Source organism: Triticum aestivum, chromosome 1A, assembly GCF_018294505.1.
Source record: "Triticum aestivum cultivar Chinese Spring chromosome 1A, IWGSC CS RefSeq v2.1, whole genome shotgun sequence".
NCBI lineage: Eukaryota > Viridiplantae > Streptophyta > Magnoliopsida > Poales > Poaceae > Triticum > Triticum aestivum.
Window position 1 is genome coordinate 75,699,797 of NC_057794.1, and position 21,394 is coordinate 75,721,190.

At 49.2% G+C, this 21,394-nt stretch overlaps 1 protein-coding gene and 1 pseudogene across 1 annotated transcript; both read right to left on the reverse strand.

The window, feature by feature from the left end:
• Positions 1-1,939: 1,939 nt before the first annotated feature.
• LOC123097799 (transcription termination factor MTEF18, mitochondrial-like) lies at positions 1,940-10,340 on the reverse strand (annotated as a pseudogene).
• Positions 10,341-15,730: 5,390 nt separating this feature from the next.
• LOC123190911 (uncharacterized) lies at positions 15,731-20,344 on the reverse strand. Its single transcript, XM_044603643.1, has 3 exons — positions 19,303-20,344; positions 16,256-16,598; positions 15,731-16,186 (listed from the first exon to the last, which is right to left on the reverse strand). Exons 1-3 carry the CDS (start codon positions 20,158-20,160, stop codon positions 16,050-16,052), a joined length of 1,338 nt encoding a protein of 445 aa, XP_044459578.1. The 5' UTR covers positions 20,161-20,344; the 3' UTR covers positions 15,731-16,049.
• Positions 20,345-21,394: the final 1,050 nt, after the last annotated feature.

Here is a 21,394-nt window from a genome sequence, read left to right on the forward strand (position 1 = left end):
AGTAGCGGTCGAAGACGCAAAACGGATCGAGGCGGATCTACTCACTGCTGGGGTTGCCCGATCCGTCGCCGTCCTCATCATTTTCCTCCTTGGGGGCAGTCCGGCCATGGTAGAGACCGCCTTGCTTTGCTCTTTTGCCATGGCACGAACCGCCCTCCTTCGTCGCATCTCGGCGATGCAGGCACAGAGGGTTTCCTCCTCGTTGCCCATGCTGGCGTGCGATTCCGCCGGCTCCGCCTCACGGGTTGCCAAAGCCGCCTCCGCTTCAAGGCATGCCCGTAGGCTCACACGGCGGGCACACCGCGTCTCCTCATTTTGGTCACGAACCATGGAGGCGGATATGGCCTCCATTCGGTGGCTGACGCCGCAGGAACGAGGTGACACCTAAACGGGTCTGCCGACAAATCGGTGTTGCTTTGCCATGCGGTGGTCACCGCTTTTGGCAAGGCCGCTATCACGCATTGTGATCCACCGGCCCCGATGGATCCTGGCGCCATTTTAGTAGAAGCAATGGATTCCCACCAGATGGATGAAGACTGCGGGAGGGCACACTCCTTCCGGAGCGTCATAGAGCACCGGTGACGGCCATCTGCTCCTCGGGACTACAAGGGATGAGGTCCCAGTCCTTGGATCCGGACATCTCAAAGTCGGATCTAGTGCCCACCATGAAGGAGTACGCCGGAGAGGAGCTTGGGTAATGTAGGAGGGGAGTGGAGTGGAGTGGACTGCTGCTAGGATTTTGTCCGGAGTGCGGACTGAGTTGAATATATGTGGGGTCAGATGAGCAACAGTGGGCCGAATCTAACATGGCGGGCACGTCCCGACATCCCCATATCCGCCGTAGATATGGGGCCGGGTTTTGGAGTGCCGGTCAGTCCGGGCGGTTGGGCCGGATTTGCCAGGTTCAGTTGGGTGGCAATTTTACATCCGGGCGTTTGGCAGATATGGAGGGTCCGGTTGTAGATGCTCTTAGTAAGTGAAGGGATTTTCAATGGTAAATCATTTTTACAGCGAGCCTGGAAAAAAATGTTGTAATCTTCCATCATTCTCTTCACTCTGATGTACATCTGAGTTCGCTAAGTTCATAAACTTAGTATCATCACACTGTAAAATTGGCTACATGATATTCAAAACTTCAAATAGTGCATGTACTGTCCGAATAGAACTTCAAAAGAGATCCTTTAAGAAAACTGCGGATGTCCAAGAAATCACAGATTGTCGAATTACCATTCTTGCTTTCAACAAATTTATTTGACTTGGAAAGAACCTTGACCTGGGCCTGTACTATATGTAGGTCATGCAAAACGATGTTAAAATGGACCTCCCTATAGGAATCATATGTAGAAAAAGGACAGAAATACACAAGGTATGATCGGTCCAAACTACTGGTGTGGAGATCTATACTCAATCACAGGCATCAGATTCGTATTGCAAGAAATTGGCATGACTCTACTACTGTGAAGCAACATTACATGGAAATATTTTGGTTTATTTTGCCGTATAATTGTGTGGGCAATTCGGATCATTTTCAAACATGCATGAACTATTTAGCCACGCAATGGGATTCTGGACTCTGCCAGCAGTAATGAAGCACCAACGAAAAGAGAAAACTGTACCAGCTATGCCTGAAATAAAATTGCAATCGAATTTCCTCTTCAGATGGAGTCCCCATAACCTGCAAAAAGGGATCAAGGAACCCAATGAAATCCTTCCAGATTAAATTACGAAATTGAACCAGAAAGAAGACATGTGGCCCATCATGGCATGCTAGGTGAAGAAACCATAGAAATCAGAAAGAATATATACATTGTTGCCCAATTGCTGTACCAAGATCACCTCAAATCATGTCTGCGGATCGCCACTCCACAATTTACCAGTTAACCGGGCATAGGGAATCAGAAAATAATCAAAGTCATATAGACACATGTGGACTGGATTATCACATGTCCGTTACAAAAGAGAACTTGGCATATATGGGGAGGCATGGATTATGGAAGGCCTGCACCTGAATATTGTATCGAGCCGGAAATGTAGAAAGAAAGGGAAAAAGCAGCCAACTCATGCATTCGATTAGATTATCGTCCAAGGTGCACCCTGCGTCGCAGCCATCTGATCTCCTCTTGGCCGAAGCTACCTCCCTGCTGCTTGAACTTCCACCAAACTTCACGACCCTTGGGAACCCTATATACATGAGCCTTGGTGAATTCTGTTTCTGAGGAAGATAGGACTGTGCTTAGAGTAAGTTGGGGTGCAGCCAGCCCCCTTTGTAGCATCCAACTGTACATCAACATCTTAAGTTTGCTTATGTGCACAGTGAACTCTAGGTACCGTGGGAAAGCAGCCACAGCACTCAGGGGATAGCCCGCCACATGCACAAGGAAGGATATCTTATAAGCAATGGCGTCCGTCTTCTGATTCAGAATCCGAGGAGCCATCTTCACCATGTAAATTACATCTTTTGGGTCCAGCCCTTCTTCCACTAAATTGTTGTATTTATCTTGCAGGTTGGCGCCTTTTCCACGGATAGCTTTGAGTGCCTTCTCCATATCTTCCGAGCCTTCAACAAATCCTATGCGTCTTAAGAATTCCCTCTTCTCCTTGGCACAGGGTTCAGGTTTACATCTTGGTAATCTGCTGACCTTTGAGCCAATCTTATAATTCATCAACTGACGTGGTTCCTCCATTACGATCCTTCGCAACCTTGCCTTCCCCACATTGAGTTGCCCAAGAATGGTGCTCGCAGCCTTCATGGGGGCAGCGCCGAATATCCATCCATGAGAATCCCAAAACTTGTTCACATCATCATGGCTCATGCCAATGTCTCGTAAGAAACGTGTTCCCGTCCATATGTTCTTACCAACATCCCCGCATTTAAGATTGCGGTAGTTCGGAAAAAGATCAAGTAACTCCCTTTTCCCAGATCCCAACCTTTGCATGTCGGCAACCACTTCTCATAGCATCTCACCAGACCATTCCAACAACAAATCTCTACTCCTAATCTCTACTCCTAATGGAGCAGTTGGTAGGATTGCGTCCACGGTTTTTTTTCGTCCCACCATTTTCGTTCGGTTTATTTTCATCTGGTTTATTTTCGTCCCACCTCCGACCGTCATATCCTCATGTTGGTTTTTTTACCCTCCCAATAAAAACTTTCCTAACCTTTTCAAACATTCCAAACTAGACATGTTACAAATAGGCAGGATCCGATAACACTTATCAAACAATAATCATAGCAATCAATTCCAAATCCTAATTTTCCTAAATTGTCGATCCTCGCCTTTTCTAACAACAAATATATACAGCGGCGTGGGAAGGCAGTGCCGTGGCGAATTTTATTCCGTCGACCAGTTTCCTTTAGTTCAACGGGACGACACTCTATCTTCTTCATCCTCGACCCCGGCCTCTTCGGACGTCAATGTGATGTCGTCGCTGGACAGAGTGACGTGCTGCTACTCGCCGGCCAATGACAGCTCTGTTCTTAGTGGGAACCCCGCCCACTGCGTCCTGGGCGGTCGTCCCGCCCCCGCGCACTGCCATGGTTATCATCTTCAACACGATACTCGTCGCCCTCGTCCCTCTCGTTTCATGCTCGCCTATCTCGCTGCCCGTTGCCTCTCAGCGGCGGCTACCCTAGCGGCAGTTGCGGAGGAGATGGATCCTCAATCCTCACCCGCCTCAAAATAGGCTCGGCGCCCTCCTCGTGATTTGTGGCGGCGGCCGCGGCACTGCCTTCCCACGCCACTGAAGAGGCCCCCAGGGCGGTCGAACACGCCTTTAGAGTCCTTCCGAAGGCACAGCTTGTCGGGGCAGCGGCGTGGGCAGCATGGCCGTCGTCTGGTTCAGGTGCGACCTCCGGCTGCTGGACAATCAGGCGCTGGAGTGCGCGTTGGTGGCCTCTGGCACGGTCTTCACCAACGGCAGGGGCTCGCCGACGCTGCAGTGCTGCAAGGCGGTGGTCGGGGTGATCTGCACCAGCGCCGACTGTGTGTGCCTCATCCTCACCGGCAACATGGCCTTCGGCCTCCCCATCAACAACCGCACTGTCGCCATCTTCCTTCCCAAGATCTGCAAGTCACTCTCCGTCCCGCTCGTTTGTAGAGGTTGGTTTATACTTACAACAATTTATTTTCATTCAAAACATCTACGTCTGATTAACGAAAAAAGTCTCTGCCCATTCCATGCTTGTGATGTGCAGATACAGCGGCGCAGATCCCAGCTCCAGATTGCTTAAATTCTCCTTTGTCGACCTTGCCTTGACATCGCCACAGTACTGACCACGGACTGTACATTAATATTACTATAGTGAATTAACTTGCAGGGCCTACTGCCTTCGCTCCGACACTGCCTCCTCTGCATAAGTATCTTCAATGGCCTTCTAATAGTACCATATCCATATCGAAGTTGCACACTCATTTGGTCTGAATAAATGTCTCACAATTCTTCCACACTATTGCCGCCGGTGGATGAGAAGGCGCCGCCGGTGGATGAGAAGGCGCCGCCGCCGTCAGTGGAATCGACGCCGATCGTGCAGGGGAAGAGCCAGGTGGTGGTGCCCATCATACGTTGGTAGATATGTTTTTGCAAATCTCTGTTACAATTGGTAGTGTTTGACGTATGTATGTAGTTAAAGAAGTAAATGCTTTCCATGGAGGAGAGAGTGCAGCTCTGTGAAGAGTTCATGAATACTTCTGAAAGAATGAGCAGCGAACAGTCTATAAAACGACTTGAAACGGTATGCTTGGTCCAGACTACAACAGTTTGTTGGCTTGCTTCGGACAGTCTTTCGCTGTGCTATACTATTTGTGAAGAGGTAATATTTTGTGTTGGCTGCACACATCATCAGCTCGCCTATGCTAAATATCCAGTTATTTTGCAGGTAAAGACATATGATAAGCAAAGAGGGATAAAATGATTCCACATACTGGTTAGTGTGCCTTTTCTAGCCCAATTCCATGTTTGAAGCCTTCTATATGGAATGCTCTAATTCATAATGAACTGCTATTCCTGACATGACAATGGTTTTAGGGTATTATTTGAACTGATATGGAGGGACTACTTCAGATTTCTTTTCATTAAAATATGGGAACTCCATTTTCTTGCAAGGTAAATAAGATACAATTGTATCATTTTGATTTTTTTTCCGCACATGTATATTACGAAAAGGATGCAGAGATGTTTTTCTTCTTCTGTGATCTCCTGCGATCATCGATTCTAAAAGAATTCTCCTGTGATCATTGCTAATTGTTATTTATTTTCAAAACTTTGGGTCATCGATTTAATTGCCAATAGTTATTCTTCGAATTTACTGTTCAATCAAAGACATTTGTGATTCAGAATATCGAGAGTATAGAGGGTTAGAGCTCAGAAGTACTAGCAGACTGTGAATGTATTCAGTCAAACTTATGTTATTTATTTATCTTCTTACATGTCTGTGAGGGTAACCATAGCATCTACATTGCATTATGCCTGAAACTGAGAGCTTTGGGACAGTGATATGCTCGATTGGACAAGTAGATACAAAGATATCGATCAGTGGTGGTCAATAGCAAGTAAGAGAAATGTTAGATACATCCACACTCTTTCTTGACCTATATGGCCAGTCCTCCTCTTGCCTACCTTGCTCTCTTGGTAGCAATAGGAGATGTTGATGTTCCACGGAATTGCTAATCCAGTCTCCAATGTTTAATGTTTGATCTGCTTGTTATTGATCTAAGAGAAAATGGATTCTAAAGGTTTGATGTGATGTATCTCTAACAAATTGTGACAAAATCAATACCTTGCACAGGCAATTACTCTTATATAGTTTGACGCTTTAAAAATTGTAGAGTCCGCAACTCTCTTTAAATTGCACATGATGCAATAAGAAAAAAAAACATCTTGAGTATCATGCCCAGGTACAATTTTAATGCCTATAGCTGTATTTTGTTCACCAATGAACCGACAGTTCAGTGACGTCTTCAGAGTGTTGGCGCTCTGCCTTGTCACCAGCAGCAGCACAAGCAACGATGTGGACGGCTTTGTTGGGACAAAGGAATATGGTCCTGTGAAGGTAAGCTTCGATTTGATTCACGAGCTCGTACCTCTGATCCAGCGGCACATCATACGTGTACGTTTGATTCACGAGCGGACGAGCCCCTGATGAAGTTGTTGAGCAAGCCTCTGATCGATGTTTGTGTCTATATATATGTGCACATAGTGCGATGCTAAATAATGATTTTTTAGATTTTTTATGTTTAAGTGCATGTTACAAGCCTGAAGTCAAAACTCAACCAAACGTTGTACCCTAGATAGAGTATAATCCCAAGGATTATTACAAGGGTGTTTTGACCATATCATCATTTTTTCTAACACGCATGTGTACAAGAAATAAATGATTCTCTTTTTAATTATTCATCTTTCAAGAATTATAAAAACATTGATTTTCAATATTCAAACTAAAATAAGTTTCGGTTTCAGCAAATTCATATCAAATTGTTCTTTAGTACTGCATGTTTCTATTTTGTTAGCATAATCTATATTATGCTACTAAGACGCAATGTTTGAAATTGCCTTTTGGCCGTTAGATCAGAACTAATTTTGTTTCTCTTCATGTCGAACTAAAACTGAGCAGGGTGTGTGCCCGGTTGAAAGAATAAAGAAAAGCAATGTTTCCTCATGCTGCAAATATACCTCAAAACTTTCTCATTTTTGTTTACAATGGACAAAACACATCTTAGATTTGTGAGCTGCTTCCTACGTTCATATTTATTGAACTATATGCAATTTTTCAGTTGGAGCTGTCTTATTTGTTATCGTTATTCTAGGAATGGAAAATGATACATTTAAAAAATGTAGTACCACCCATCATACGTCCTACAAACTAGATATAATTTCCCTGGTAGGTAGGATGTTAATTTTCTGGTTATGCTAGCTAGCATATGTGCCAACAGAAAAATGTTGATTAATTTCAATCTTGCAAACATACAAATGCTTGAGCAGCTAACTAATCTCTAGAGGAAGGTATGCTTTTAGCAGAATAAATTTGATCATAATTTTTACTCATAAAATGTCTCTTAGAATTTTGTTCAGATATTAAATTTTCTGTTATGAACACACTGAACAAGGAACAGATGTCATCTGAAGCAAATAGGTATTTTTGAAATAATTTAAGTTCCCTTTCCCTATTAATTAGCTTGTTGAGTTCTTTTCCTTGATAAGATAAATGAACTTAATTTTCTATAACCTAATTTAACAGTGGGAGTCTCTACTGCTGTCATTTCTAAAAAAAAAGAAATGAACTTAATTATGATAGTGTTTGTGCACACTTGCTGGAAATTAGATACTGCACAGGGCATCCATGTCAATCTCTTGTTTGAAGTTAGGGCCATTTGTACGTACTTTTGGATGCACCTGCTGTTTTGAACCCATAAACTTAATGTTGTGCTTGTAGTGTTGGTTCTATATTTCAATTTGTGGAACAATACCCCATCATCCACAAACAATAATTTGTAGATTAATATTCTGCTGGTTAAGAAAATGGACTTTCTGGTTTATGATTTCCGTCGATTGAATGTACATCCTGATTAGTGTTTCAATCTAAGAATTTGTAAGAAAATGTTCAACTTAAGGGAATGCGCATTTTTTCTGTTTCTATGTATCTGGTTTGATTAGCACCTGGAATCATGTTGAGGTGTCTTTATACTTGGTTTTGGAGTTCATGCTCTAAAATGAACTGATATGCTTGTTAATAGTCCAACTTGCTTTTCCTAATAGTCAATTTCTTCATCATGAACAGATATTGCATGGTGCAGCTGCAACATGCAACATTTTTATCTGATTTTTAGATAACATCACAATGCCTTTTCATGTCAATTTACTATACATGTTTGTCTGCATAACTAGAGGCCGATCTTGCTTCGCAGGACTCAACTCCGCCGGCCTCATCATCCTTTTTCGTCACCGTGGTCGTCAATGTCAAAGGTACTGGACAAAGGCATGGACAAAGGAGGCGGTGAGGCGATGGCTCGCAGCGAGGGAAGCACCGCAGATCCACACTCGACCCCACACCTCCACCAACCGCTGCTTTGTCTATTAGTAAGCAAGAAATGGAAGCATCCTTCTAAATAAGATATTATCTATCTTGAGACTGGAACTGCATCCTTCTAAGTAAGATATTAGCAATCAACAAAAAATGCCAACAATACTTTTGAAAACTAAAAAAAAATCTTGCCATATTGTTATAAGGAATCAGAAAAAGAGGCGAAAGGATCACATGATATATATCATTTCGTATACCATGGACGTAAGAACACAATGTGGTGGTCGCCCTCTGCTACGACAGTGTGCATTCCTTGGCATCGGGAATCGGCTTTGGACACATAGGAGGAGGCGAGCGACACTGTGTGTGTGTGGGGGGGGGGGGGGGAGACTATGGTGAGAAGAAGGGACATGCCGAATGTCGTGGTATCGAGGGAATACAACACTGGCGGCGGCGACGCCATAGCGAGGAGAGCAAGCCGGGGGAATGACAAGTGAGTGAGAGTGTTTTGTAATGTGATGATAGAGCGAGAGTGTTTTGTAGTGTGATGATAGAGCGAGAGAGTGAATTGCTTTTTTGAAGATAAGAATAAAAGAATTAGATGTTTGCATTTTTTATAGGGAGAAGCACTTCTTTGCTATGAGAGAAATGTCACATACTTTTTTGTATTAGTGCAAAATATCACATACCCTAACAAAGTCATTTCTAACAAGGATTGAGATGCGACTCACTCAACTAAAAAGCACAATGCCACTCACTCCCGACTAAAACGGTCACGTGCTCGCATTTAGCAACCGACCTATTGTATATGGAGCTTTTTTTTAATGTGTTTATTGTTGACTTTAGATTAGAGATGAAACTTCATGCCTTCAGATGATGCTTTGAAAATTTCGATTGACAAAGCTTTATGATGGACTGGACTGAAAACTTGTTGAGTTTTACAAAATGGGAAGAGATGCATACAAATAATTGTTCTTTGTATATCTCTTGCACGTATTTCTATATATTTTTAGTTTTGCAGATGAGAGGGATGGAGATGGACAAGAGTAATACATTAAAAGGGTATCGAGGCGATGTCGTTGCAAGAGGCCAAAAATTCATAGAGTTTTATACAGCCATACATGTATATATATGCAATCAGAACAAAATGGGAATGCCCGTGGCAACGCACAGTCATTCTACTAGTCTGGATGATTCCTCACCGCTTTACCAATATCATCCTTGGTGAACCCCAAATCACTCAAGAACTGAAGAGCTTCGACGATCTTTTGCCAATTATAGGACTGATATTCAGTGAAGAACTGGCCGATCCAGTCTCGCTGAATCCCAATGTCGTCTAGCCACTGCAAGATCGTCTTCAGTTCCACAGCCGGGTCATGAACCAATACGGTAGGAGTAGAGATCACTATTTTGGTAACACTGGCCTTACTGAAGCCTAGACCCTCAAGGGCCTCGAGCTTAGACTCAAGAACGCCCTGGCCAAGACTAAACACCTCCGCCGCCTTCTGGTATATCTTTCCAATCTTGTCATGCGCAATGCCATAACTGCATAGTGCACGGTAGCTCTCGAGCAGCACCCCGGCATCCATGAGGAATGTGAGATCCTGCGGCAAGAGGGAATCGCACTCGCTCGGCTTGATGCCGATGCTCTCAAAGAAGGGCCTGAACTCGTTGACAGGGCGCCGGTGGAGCAATCGCACCAGCGCCCTGCTGACCCTCTTCTTCACTTTCGACCTGAATCTCGCCCCCTCCCCACCCTGATCAGCAGCCTTCATCACCGCCTTGTTCACCTTCTCCAGCAGCTCGCTGAGGAAGACGGGCGATCGCTCGCTGATATGCTTGGCGTCAGTGAGGCACAAGCCGCGCTTGGCATGGAGGTAGTCCCTGAAAGTTGTCTGTGCGGCGCGGTGTGCCCATCTGTTCAGCATCTCTTGCCTGGCCTCATCCCCATCCTCCTCCCCGCCGTGGCTGGGACTGGGAGCGGTCGAATATGGCCGCCACCGAATGATGAGGCCGATCGAGCCGGCCCGGCCGGACGAGGACGATGAATTTTGGGCGCGCCACCTTGGAGCTCCGGACCGGAGGGCTGCCCATGCCCATCCCATCGTCCGCAACAAGCGCGATTGGAGGAGGGCGCCTGAGGTTCGTGCGGCGGTAGAAGGCGGCGAATCAGCCACGGAGCGAGGCCCACGCGCAAACAGGATGCCCGGACGCGGGCGCGCGGCGGCCGGCGGGAGGAGAGGCAGAGGCCGGTACGACGGCGGTGGAGACCGGGGAGACGGACCTGGGGTTTTCGAAGTGCGGAGATCCAAACGCTCTCTTTTCTTGGGCCATTACGATATCGAATGGAAAGGCCCAGAAAGTGCACCTCTCCTCTTTCTTTCTTTTCTGAAAAAAAGAAACAAAAAAACGCACTTCACTATTTCCAATTTTGGCGACGACCATCGTGCGCCAACTCGGGACTCGGAAGTTCTCTAGAGTAGTCACAGTGGGAACTAACTTAGAGTAGTAACATACACATGTTACTAGTTTATATTACTACCTTCACAATGGATAGTAACATATGTGTTGTGTCATGCATCATTTCATTTATTAGGTTGTAGATTCATCTTTTTTTGATATGTATAATGTTACACTAACTATCTATGTTATCGTATGCCTCTTTTTCTTCATTGATTATATGCCACATCATTTATTTTATCTAGATAAATGTGATGTTACCACCTATATTATTTCCATTATGGTCTAAAAGAATCTTGCCAAAAACACGTCGGTATTCCAGTGAACATGAGTTGCACCTGTCACGTTTTGCGCTTTAACAAAACTTCCAACGTGATTGATATGTCTCTGACAAATATACCACGGCTCTGCGAGCAGTTAGGGTTAGCCAAGCACCGGGAGGGTCCCTTTGTGTGTCATGTCATCGCCGGATAGGCAAATAGAAACAAACTTTAACCGCTCACAAAGGCATGGTATAGTTTGTCAGAGGCATATCAATCACGGAGACATGGCCGGAGAGCGATGTTGCCGCCACGCAAAGAGGAGTTCTGCCGCGGAACCACCCTGCATCGACGGGAGGTCAGGCCCGCCTCACGGCGACACAGAAGGCCGAACTGCCTCGCCGCCATCCTCCTTGGGCACGCCCGAACTACGCCGGCGTCCCATTCAAGTATGCCAGGTATTAGGTGGTTAGTCCTCGTGTGTGTCGGGAGTCCTGCTTTGATCAACCTTCTACTTTAGTTGGATGATCCTCCTTATTATATCCTCTACAACACTAAGCTTCTTAGGTTTAAAGACCTCACACTCAATTGAGCTCTTCAATTGAAATTGGGTCACCTCATTTTGACCAGGTCAACAATTTATTAAAGCTCTTCCATTCAAAAAATTTATACTATACACTTTGTTTCCTAAGTTTTAAGGCTTCACAATTAATTGAGGTGTTCAATTTAGAGTTCGGACGCCTGATTTTGACCGAGTCAACAATTTCTCAAGGAGCTGTCCCATTCAATTCTTTTAATTCTCTATATTCCTTAATTTTGAAGCTCTTTCATGCAGTTGAGGTATTCTTTTTTTTTGAAACGAGGCAAAATATTTGCCATTTTCATTGATTAAGAAGAAGAGAATTGCCCGGTTAATTGATGAAAAACCGGGCTAAAACCGATACAACCCAACCCATATGACATGGGCACCACCGGCCATCCTGGCCACCGACATGGGACACAACCCCGACGGCACATGCCACCAAATGGCCACACGCGCAAGCAACCGACAGCTCCGACGTTGATGGCGGGCCTCACAAGGAAGATATGCAGGACTTGCACCGACCGTGCCCTCCGCAAACCGGAAGAGCACCTTGGACACGCCGGGAAGAACCGACTACCGAAGTCCAAGCCGCGACCCGAGCTCCTCTCGACGCCATCATCATTGCCAACCAGAAACCAGTGCCCCGCCTCAGCAAACCACGCGGCGAAGAGGCCACCATCCATGGCGAAGATGCCGCAATCCACTAGTCTCTCGGTCGTAGCCGGCTCCGAGACGATGCCCCCAAGGAGGAGAAAGACGCGAAGACACCTCCATCGCCCGATCCAGCGGATCTGAGATTTCCCTCCGGAGCCAAAGCCGTGGGGAGGAGAACCTCCACGGCGACGCTTCCAAGAAAGATCACGACACCTGCGGGCGCCGTCGTCGCCGGCTCCGATGAAGATCGGAGCAAGAATTTCTCCCGGAGAGCACCACCCCCACCGACCGCCGCCCACCAATCACCACCCCTGCTGAGGCTGACCTCACCCTAGCCACGGGATCCCACGATCCACCGCGCCCAGGCACACACCACCCCCTGGCCGTAGCCGCCGTCCACCACCGCAACACCATAGTGATCACCACCACCGCAGCAACCATCGCATCGCAAGGAGCAGCAGCAAGATCAGAACCACCAAGGCCAGATCCAGATCGGAGCAGCTCCAGCGAAGCAGCATGGTAGACGAGCAGGCCCTGCACCGCAGCATACCTCGAGCTCCGGAGATGCCACGCCCGTCGCGCCCCACCAGCCACCGCGCCCGCCGCGCGCAGTCACCGCCGCGCCCGGCCAAGGATCTGCACCCCGCGCTCACATCCAGAGCCGAGAGCCGGCCCAACCACGTGCGCCGTCCACTCCCAGGTCACGGCCGGAGCCCGGCCGAGGCCGCCGCCCCGGCGCCCCAACCTCTGGCCGCAGCCGACGCCAAGCCGAACGCCGGCCGCCCGTCCGCGCCAGCCGCCGCCCGCGAGGTCCTAGATCGGTGTTGGAAATATGCCCTAGAGGCAATAATAAATCAGTTATTATTATATTTCCTTGTTCATGATAATCGTTTATTATCCTTGCTAGAATTGTATTGATAGGAAACTCAGATACATGTGTGGATACATAGACAACACCATGTCCCTAGTAAGCCTCTAGTTGACTAGCTCGTTGATCAATAGATGGTTACGGTTTCCTGACCATGACATTGGATGTCGTTGATAACGGGATCACATCATTAGGAGAATGATGTGATGGACAAAGACCCAATCCTAAGCCTAGCACAAAGATCATGTAGTTCGTATGCTAAAGCTTTCTAATGTCAAGTATCATTTCCTTAGACCATGAGATTGTGCAACTCCCGGATACCGTAGGAGTGCTTTGGTGTGCCAAACGTCACAACGTAACTGGGTGGCTATAAAGGTACACTACAGGTATCTCCGAAAGTGTTTGTTGGGTTGGCACGAATCGAGACTGGGATTTGTCACTCCGTGTAAACGGAGAGGTATCTCTGGGCCCACTCGGTAGGACATCATCATAATGTGCACAATGTGATCAAGGAGTTGATCACGGGATGATGTGTTACGAAACGAGTAAAGAGACTTGCCGGTAACGAGATTGAACAAGGTATCGGGATACCGACGATCGAATCTCGGGCAAGTATCGTACCACTAGACAAAGGGAATTGTATACGGGATTGATTAAGTCCTTGACATCGTGGTTCATCCGATGAGATCATCGTGGAACATGTGGGAGCCAACATGGGTATCCAGATCCCGCTATTGGTTATTGGCCGGAGAGTCATCTCGGTCATGTCTACGTGTCTCCCGAACCCGTAGGGTCTACACACTTAAGGTTCGGTGACACTAGGGTTATAGAGATATAAGTATGCGGTAACCCGAAAGTTGTTCGGAGTCCCGGATGAGATCCCGGACGTCACGAGGAGTTCCGGAATGGTCCGGAGGTAAAGAATTATATATAAGAAGTGATATTTCGGCTATCGGGACAAGTTTCGGGGTCACCGGTATTGTACCAGGACCACCGGAAGGGTCCCGGGGGTCCACCGGGTGAGGCCACCTGCCCCGGGGGGGCACATGGGCTGTAGGGGGTGCGCCTTGGCCTGTATGGGCCAAGGGAACCAGCCCCAAGAGGCCCATGCGCCAAGAGATGAGGGAAAGGAAGAGTCCTAAAGGGGGAAGGCACCTCCTAGGTGCCTTGGGGAGGAGGGACTCCTCCCTGGCCGCACCCTTCCTTGGAGGAAGAGCCAAGGCTGCGCCTCCCCCCTCTCCCTTGGCCCTATATATAGTGGGGGGAAGGGAGGGCAGCCCAACCTAAGCCCTGACGCCTCCCTCTCCCTCCCATGACACATCTCCCTCCTCCCGCAGCGCTTGGCGAAGCCCTATTGGAATCCCGCTACTTCCACCACCACGCCGTCGTGCTGCTGGATCTCCATCACCCTCTCCTTCCCCCTTGCTGGATCAAGAAGGAGGAGACGTTGCTACTCCGTGCGTGTGTTGAACGCGGAGGTGCCGTCCGTTCGGCGCTAGGATCATCGATGATTTGGATCACGACGAGTACGACTCCATCAACCCCGTTCCCTTGAACGCGTCCGCGCGCGATCTACAAGGGTATGTAGATCCACTCCTCCCTCGTTGCTAGATGACTCCATAGATTGATCTTGGTGACACGTAGGAAAATTTTGAATTATTGCTACGTTACCCATCAATCGGGACCGCCCAAGCGCGAATGACCGCGACCGCGCGCCCGCGGCCACGACCAAACGCCTCGCCGTGCGCCGAAGACCACCTCCGCCGCGCGCCAGGACGCCGCCCCGAGGCCGAGCGCCGGACAGCTGCCTATCGCCCGCGAGATCCCCTTCTCCCGAGCGACAGCAGCCAGAGAGCGCGCCCCGCCGCCGCCGGCTCCGCACAGGCTTTGCCTGCCGGAGGCCACCGTCGACGGCGAGGAAGAGAGAGCCGGGGAGAGGGGGAGGCTGCGGGGGACGGGGGGGGCGCCGCCCGTGTCGCCCCGGGGAAGGAGCGGCGCGGGGGCCGGGATGCGCTAATTGAGGTATTCAATTTTGGATTCGGTATACGATTTTGACCGGGCCAACGATTTTCAAATCAATTAGCAGCAATTGGCCTACAAAAACACATCAATTTCGAGCACCCTCCCATCACCTGGAAAAAAGAAGTGTCACCATGTGATACTGTAGTACCAATATACTACATGCAGCCACCGATGCAAAAATTTCCTCACATAAATATACTTTAGTTAGCGGATAACACATGACCACTCGAGAAAAGCCCATCAAATCACGCATTATAAATAAAAATAAAACACACTCCATCATCTACCCCCACCGTCCAAACTAAATATTCCATTAGTTTCAAAATATAAGGGGCATTAGTTTTTTGATAAATCAAATTTTTTTAACTTTGACAAAGTTCAGAGCAAAAGATATCGACATCCACAAGATAAAAAAAAAGTATGGAAATTCATTCCATGATGAATCTAATCATACCGATTTGATATTATGGCTTGATATATTTATCTACAAATTTGTTCAAACTTAAAATGGTTGATTTTTTTAAAGTAATACACCTTAAATTTTGAAACAGAGTGAGTAATTTTTTTAAGAAACCCAATAACAGCAACTTGCAGCAAAGCACACACAACGTTCCAAATTACTCGTCGTGGTTTTAGTTCAAATTTTGAACTAAAACCACGACGAGTAATTTGGAATGGAGGGAGTAGTACTGTAGTAAATCCAGTGGATGATATAATGGTGAATCGGAAGTAATAAAGGTTATATTTTTTTCATGTAAAGAAATTACGCCAAAGACATATCCGTGTACCCTGATATGGTTCAAAAAAATACTTTTCATAGATCGACCTGCAGAAGTTGAGGACTAATGTTACTCAACATCATTTCATCAAATCAAACCCTTTGCATCTAATATTGCCACATATATATTCTTTTCATCAAATCAACGTGCACGGCTAATACTTTTTCTTAACACTGCACAACTAATTTTCGCAAAAAATGAAAAAAAAACACTGCACAACTAATTTTCGCAAAAAATGAAAAAAAAACACTGCACAACTAATACTTAGGAGGACAAAAAAGAACGATGTGTGTGTTTTATGCGTGACGAAATACTGAAGTAGTGAACTATGTGCGCTCGATTTGTACATCCGAGGTGAGCCCCTGCATCAGACGTCGGGAGAATCGGCGGCAGCATCAAAGGGCCTTCAAGATATGCCGACCGTCTTCCCCAGCAGCCACATGACGAGCGAGAACTCGATCATGAAGAGCGCGTGCAGCCATGTCCGGTCGACCACGAAGCCGTACACCGTGATCCCCGCCCGGTTGTTCTCCAGGTAGTTCACTGCAAAAGTAAACACCGGCCGCCATTAGCAACCAACAAGAAGCTAAGCTGGCGTTGATGTGCGCTTACCCAGTGCCTGCCTCTTCTGGAAGCACATGTTGTTGACCTGGAAGGGCACGAGCTTGGAGTCGTCGATGGAGCCCTCGCTCATGTTGTCGTCGTCGTCGGCGGCGTCGCCGTAGCCGTCGGACTTCTCGCCGGGGGCCACCCGGTAGGCGTTGGCCGGCGCCAGGTAGCCGGTGGCGGCGGGCAGGGCGGGGTCGGGGTCCTCCAGGTCGTTGTCGAAGGCGTGGATGGTGGCGTCCGCGTGCCACGCCGCCGCCACGCTCGTGATGGCCTGCGTCTTGTGCGTGATCTTGGCCGCGCTGTGGAGGCAGACCAGCAGACCCGCCACGAGGCTCACTGAGCAGAGCTGCATGCAGACAACAATGGTGATCTTGGTCAGTGCTCTGCTGGCATCGTGGTGGCCAATGCAGGGATTTTGCTGTTAGGTTCACGGATGACACCCCACAAATATATCCAACAAATGAAATTCGACAGATGCTAATCAAATGAGACTGTAATTAGACAGATTCTAATTATCCCCATTTTCGATCATGTCTTTTCGATCATGTCTATATATATACTCCATCCGGTCTTTTTTACTTCGGGTATTAGATTTGTGTCAATTCAAACATTACAAAGTTTGATTAAATTTATATTACAAAATATCAACATCCACAATACCAAATATATGCATTGTGAATGCTGAAACTGTTTTTTATATGTTTGGTCAAAATAGAGATACTTTGACTCTTTTTTATAATAAGAGTTATCCTGCATTTATTAAGAAGAAAATAATTGCTCATTTAATTAGGAAAAACCGAGCGAAAACCAGATTGTCATGTTAAATATGAAAAACCGGGTGAAAACTATCACAACCGCCGAGCGACACACACAAGATACCCTGCACACACCACTCCAATGAGGGCCTCACCCAGACAACACTCGGGCATCATCGTCATCACTCCTCCTCCTCTTGAGCGTCATCCCTAAACCCTGAGCAAATGACTCCAACTTCGCCATAGGCGATCGTCGACACAACACACACTGTAGAGGCCGCATGAAGATGAATGAAGATCCATGCCAAAATTCAACCACCTGCGACCAGACAGCGCATGGAGAACTAAGAAGGACAAAACCAGGCACGGCTGGCGCTATGGAAGATCGCCGAACAGACCACCTGCAGCCAGTCATCGTATACCATAGAGGCCCCGCCGCTGGAGCTTCGACTTCACAACAACAAACAAACCGAGGCAATCCCGCGGACACGCTGGAGAAGAGCCGACCACCTCAACCATTGCCGTGTTGCCGACATCGCTCCACCATCATCTTTGCCACAGAAGTCTGGACGCCACAACCGCCGCCATCCACCGGTCCCATTCGCCGATGCCAAGCTCTGAGACGAAGCCCCCAAGAGGGAAAACGACACTAACGCGCCGCCATCGCCCGATCACGCAAGATTAAGGGTTTCCCCTGGAGATGCCGTGATGGCCGGATCCATGCAAAAGGGGTGTGGAAGGAAAGCAACAATGCCTCCAAGAAGGTTAACGATGGTCGCAACCGCCGCCATCGCTGGTCATAACACAAAGCCGAGACGGGGTTTTCACCCAAGCTCCCTCACCACCTCGGCCGCACATCATCCTGCACCGGCGCCAGCAAGCCCACCAAACACTGCCACACCATCGAAGCCGCCCATCGACAAAGAAGCATCGAGATCCGCCGCAGCCAACCGCACCACGCGGAGACCACCAGCGGCCAAACCTCCATCAAAGGGGCCAGATCCATCCACAGTCGTCTGGACACAGAGCCACTGGACGCAGTGCGAGTCACTGTGCCCTGCCGAGCACCATGCCGACAGGGGACAAAAGAGCGCTACCCCAGGCCAAGAACCACCATGGTTCCAAGTCGTGGCCAAGCCTCAGGTGCACCGACACGCCCCACGCACGCCACCACGCCCTCTGGAGACCAGATGTGCCGCATCCATAGCCGGAGGCGCCCTTCTCTGCCAACCTGGGCCTCCGCTCGACGCCAGAACCACGGCGCTCGAGCCCCTTGTGCAGCAGCGCGCCCAGCACAACAAAACTGTGTTGTCTCCTCCCTGGTCTGCCGCGCTACCCGAGCAGCAGCCACCGACCACGCCGATGCGCAACCTCACGACGGCAGAACCATGCCGCTGGACACCTTATGTCGGCCCTCCCCACACAGACGCACTGCGACCTGGCCACTGCCGCACCTCCCCTCTGGCCGCATATCCTCGCCAGAGCACCACCAGGTCATGCCCATACCTGCCATGCCCATGTCGTGCCAGACTAGATCGGCTGAAGCACGAGCCACCGCCCCACAATGCCAGGTCCCGCATGCGCACCACCAGGTCCGGGCACGAGGGCCCTGGATCCGCCGCCCCCGCCGAAGGAGAGGAGCTCCAGCCCGCCGACGTCGAGCTTGCCACGACCATGCGCCGGCGCCGCACGAGGCAGCCGCGGGCCGCCCGCTCCTAGAGAAGAAGCCCCGTCGCCGCCGCTGCCACACGGGCTTTGCCCTGCGGCACATCCCGGCGGCGGCGAGGGGGGAGACGACGGAGGAAGCACTTTCGGCGGAGGCTTGGGTCGCCCCCCGTGTCGCTCGTGCGGAGCGACACGGGGGCCTGTTTTTTTTCCAATGAACATGTCCAACTAATTTGGACGTAATAATATTTTGACTCTGGATAAAACTTATATGCACACTAAAAAAGACTAGAGTGAGTATATCCTATCCATATCTACCGGCCAGCATATTTATGTTTCACGGATACTCGGTGGGATACTGCTTGCTTTTGATGACAGAATCTTGTGTATGACATGAACATGATATGCTAGCTACAACCACGAGTTTCTTCATTTCGAACACCACATAATTGTTATCCGAACTTGATTGCTACACCCATGCTTAGCTGGAGACATTTTTTATTTTGTCTGACTCGATGGAAATTTGTCTACTGAAATTACAGAATTACGTGGTGAAAGTTCATCATGGATCGTTAGAAATACTTGATCTCTGTCTACAATGCAATATACTATAGTAGTAGTAGTACTCACCGCGAGCTCGCCGGCGGTGGCGATATTGATCCGCGCATGTGGCCTGGTGGTGGCGAGCAGGGCGGAGAACTGGCTGGCGGTGACGAGCACGAGGCAGAAGATTATGAAGCGCCGGTACCGGTGGCTGATCCGTCGGAGCTGGTCCCTGATCCGGCGGTGGTGCTCCAGCACGACGGCGACGTCGGCGAACCTGCCGAACTCCCTTGCGAAGCCGACCATGCGCAGCACCTGCAGGTAGCAGATGACCCGGAAGAGCACGCAGATCATGAAGAAGACGGCGGTGCGGTAGACCCAGGAGGCGGCCTCGAGCGCGCATGCGGCGGCGTTCCACCAGGGCGAGCGGAAGGGCGCGGCGGCCCAGTACCAGTAGACCTTGTAGGCGGCGTCGGCGAGGGAGCAGGGCGCGAGGAAGCAGGCGAGGACGCGGAAGGAGCGGTTGAGCTGCGCGGTGTAGCCGGCGCGCACCTCGTCCGAGTCGTGGCGGAGGCGGTCGATGCAGAGCAGGCGGCGGAGGCCGACCCGGAGCAGCGAGCAGAGGGAGAGGAAGGCGAGCGTGGCGGCCAGGGTGAGGGACACCTGCACCTGCCCGTCCAGCGGCCGCGGCGGCGCCGAGGCCGGGAGGGCCAGGGTGACCGCGGCCGGCGCGGCGACGGCGAGCAGGAAGAAGACCGCCCAGGAGCCCGCGGAGCGCGGCCCGTCCGTGTGGTCGATGCACATCCAGCGGAGGCAGGCCCGGAAGCTGCGCAGCTCGTCCCCCGCGTGCGACGCGCTCCGGGTGTACTGCGCCGCCGCCGACTTCTTCCGCGGCAGCAGCAGCGGCCCCACCGCCGCCGCCGCCGCCGACCTGTTGTCCGCCATGGCGCGCGCCGTTCTCGGATCGTGGTTTGGCGAGCGGGAAGAGTCGACGCGGCCCAGTCGCGGGCAGAGAGAGAAGTGCGGGAGCGGGAGTGTGCTCACGGCCCCCCGAGTTCGCTAATCTAATCTCTGGGATTTCTGAGAGTAGATGCTTATAGAAGAAGGGAATAAAAATAATGGTGGCGATGGGTTGCGTGCTGCGGCGGACGGGATCACGGGCATGACGGGAGAGGATCATGTGCCGCGCCTTGGATTTACATAGACAAATGGGAAATGTCACAGGTGTCACGCCGGGATGGTGAGATGGATTTGATCGGTCGATCCTATTTCTGTGTGGCTAGTCTGAGTTGGTTATTAGTACTCCCTCCGGTCATTTTTAGTTCACATATAAGATTTGTCTGAAGTCAAGTATTGTAAAGTTTGACCAACTTTATAAGCATGATGAAGATCATGACAGAATGCAAGAATGACTTCGTTTTTTTTTTACTTTGCGGGCTTCGTTTGTTGTGGTTGCTAAAGGAGGCGATGACAGGACACATGAGGCGTTTTTTTTAGTCACACACATGTAAGCCGGGTCTATTATCTGAAGGCACCGAGGGGCAACCAAATGGACTAAACATGAGAATGAGATAGTAGGCTAGATAGAGATCACGACAGAAATGGTCCAGATGCCGCGCGGTGGCCGACCCGCTGTGTGAAGGCCACTGCGGACCCATTGAAGGTTATAGTATGTTGATTTAGTAGGTGAGGAAGAGTGTTTGTAGACATGTTCATGGATATAGATGTAGTCATGTTGATGAACCTCTTAACAAATCTTGGTGCCGTGCTTGTGTTTGTCCGGTTGATTATTCTCAACGGATCGATAGAGGCGAAGGCGACATATGATGAGCCTGTCGGAGAGAGCGGATGACGTCGACCGTGGAGACACCCAAGATTGGATTAATGTGCATGCGTTGGATCGGTTGCTGCAACGGTAGCCCTAGCTAGGTCATGGCTGCTCGTTTATGTGTGTGGATGCGACGAATTATATAGCTTATATAGCCCATCTTTAGGCCACTGAAGTAAACCTCAAATTCTGATGGTTGTAGAGAGGTTTGACGCTAGTGTGGAATCAGATTATTGATATAGAGAATTTCCCTTTAATTAATCCGAAACACAAGGCAAACTAAGCGTAATTCAGATGATTAGGTTCCTTGTGGTGGAACCACTCGTTCAAGTCTTAGACTTGGTATTGGTA